The following is a 540-nucleotide window of genomic DNA, read 5'->3' as shown; positions in this document are numbered from 1 at the left end:
TCAGACCTGACCAGAGCAGTTAACGAACTCCGTGAGGAGGTCAGAGCCAAGCGCCACCCCTGCTGCAATGAATCGGTAGATGCTGGGGTACTGCCTCTGGATTTGCCCTTGCACAACATGGAGGAGCTAAACAATGCAGAGGCAGCTCTTCAATCACAAGAGGCAAATAAGGCAATGGTAAGTATATAAAGGTTATGTTCACTTTGTAACTATTGTAGTGTAATAGCTGTCAGATGTGATTAAAATACATAAAACGGCCTGTTGATTAAACACACAAGCACTTGCGTACACATTTAAGACATGAGACAATTCCATCTCTTAAAATGTGTCTATAGGTGAGACGCTTTGCCCTGATTGGAGGGTCCGCCGCACCGCCAAACGACCTGGCCTCGGTACTCAACTCGGCAGGGAAAAAAATCCAAGGACCAGAGAGAGCAAAAAAGGGCATTTAAAGAGACAGCGCTGTGCAGATGCATATTTGGTAAGTTTTACAGTTTATTGTAGTTTTATGAGCCTAAAGTGAACAATAAAGGGATCAAT

At 44.3% G+C, this 540-nt stretch overlaps 1 protein-coding gene across 1 annotated transcript in view; it reads right to left on the bottom strand.

Moving 5' to 3' along the window:
- Window positions 1-540, bottom strand: part of LOC102209920 (zinc-binding protein A33-like) — a 4,568-nt gene continuing 4,028 nt past the window's right edge. Inside the window, exon 3 of the mRNA XM_005753944.1 lies at window positions 1-126. Within this exon, the coding sequence (XP_005754001.1) occupies window positions 1-126 (126 nt within the window). The remainder of the gene's footprint in view (window positions 127-540) is intronic.

Source organism: Pundamilia nyererei, unplaced genomic scaffold, assembly GCF_000239375.1.
Source record: "Pundamilia nyererei isolate P.nyererei 1_Seehausen unplaced genomic scaffold, PunNye1.0 scaffold00483, whole genome shotgun sequence".
Taxonomy (NCBI): Eukaryota; Metazoa; Chordata; class Actinopteri; order Cichliformes; family Cichlidae; genus Pundamilia; species Pundamilia nyererei.
This window is presented reverse-complemented; position numbering and strand designations above follow the sequence as displayed.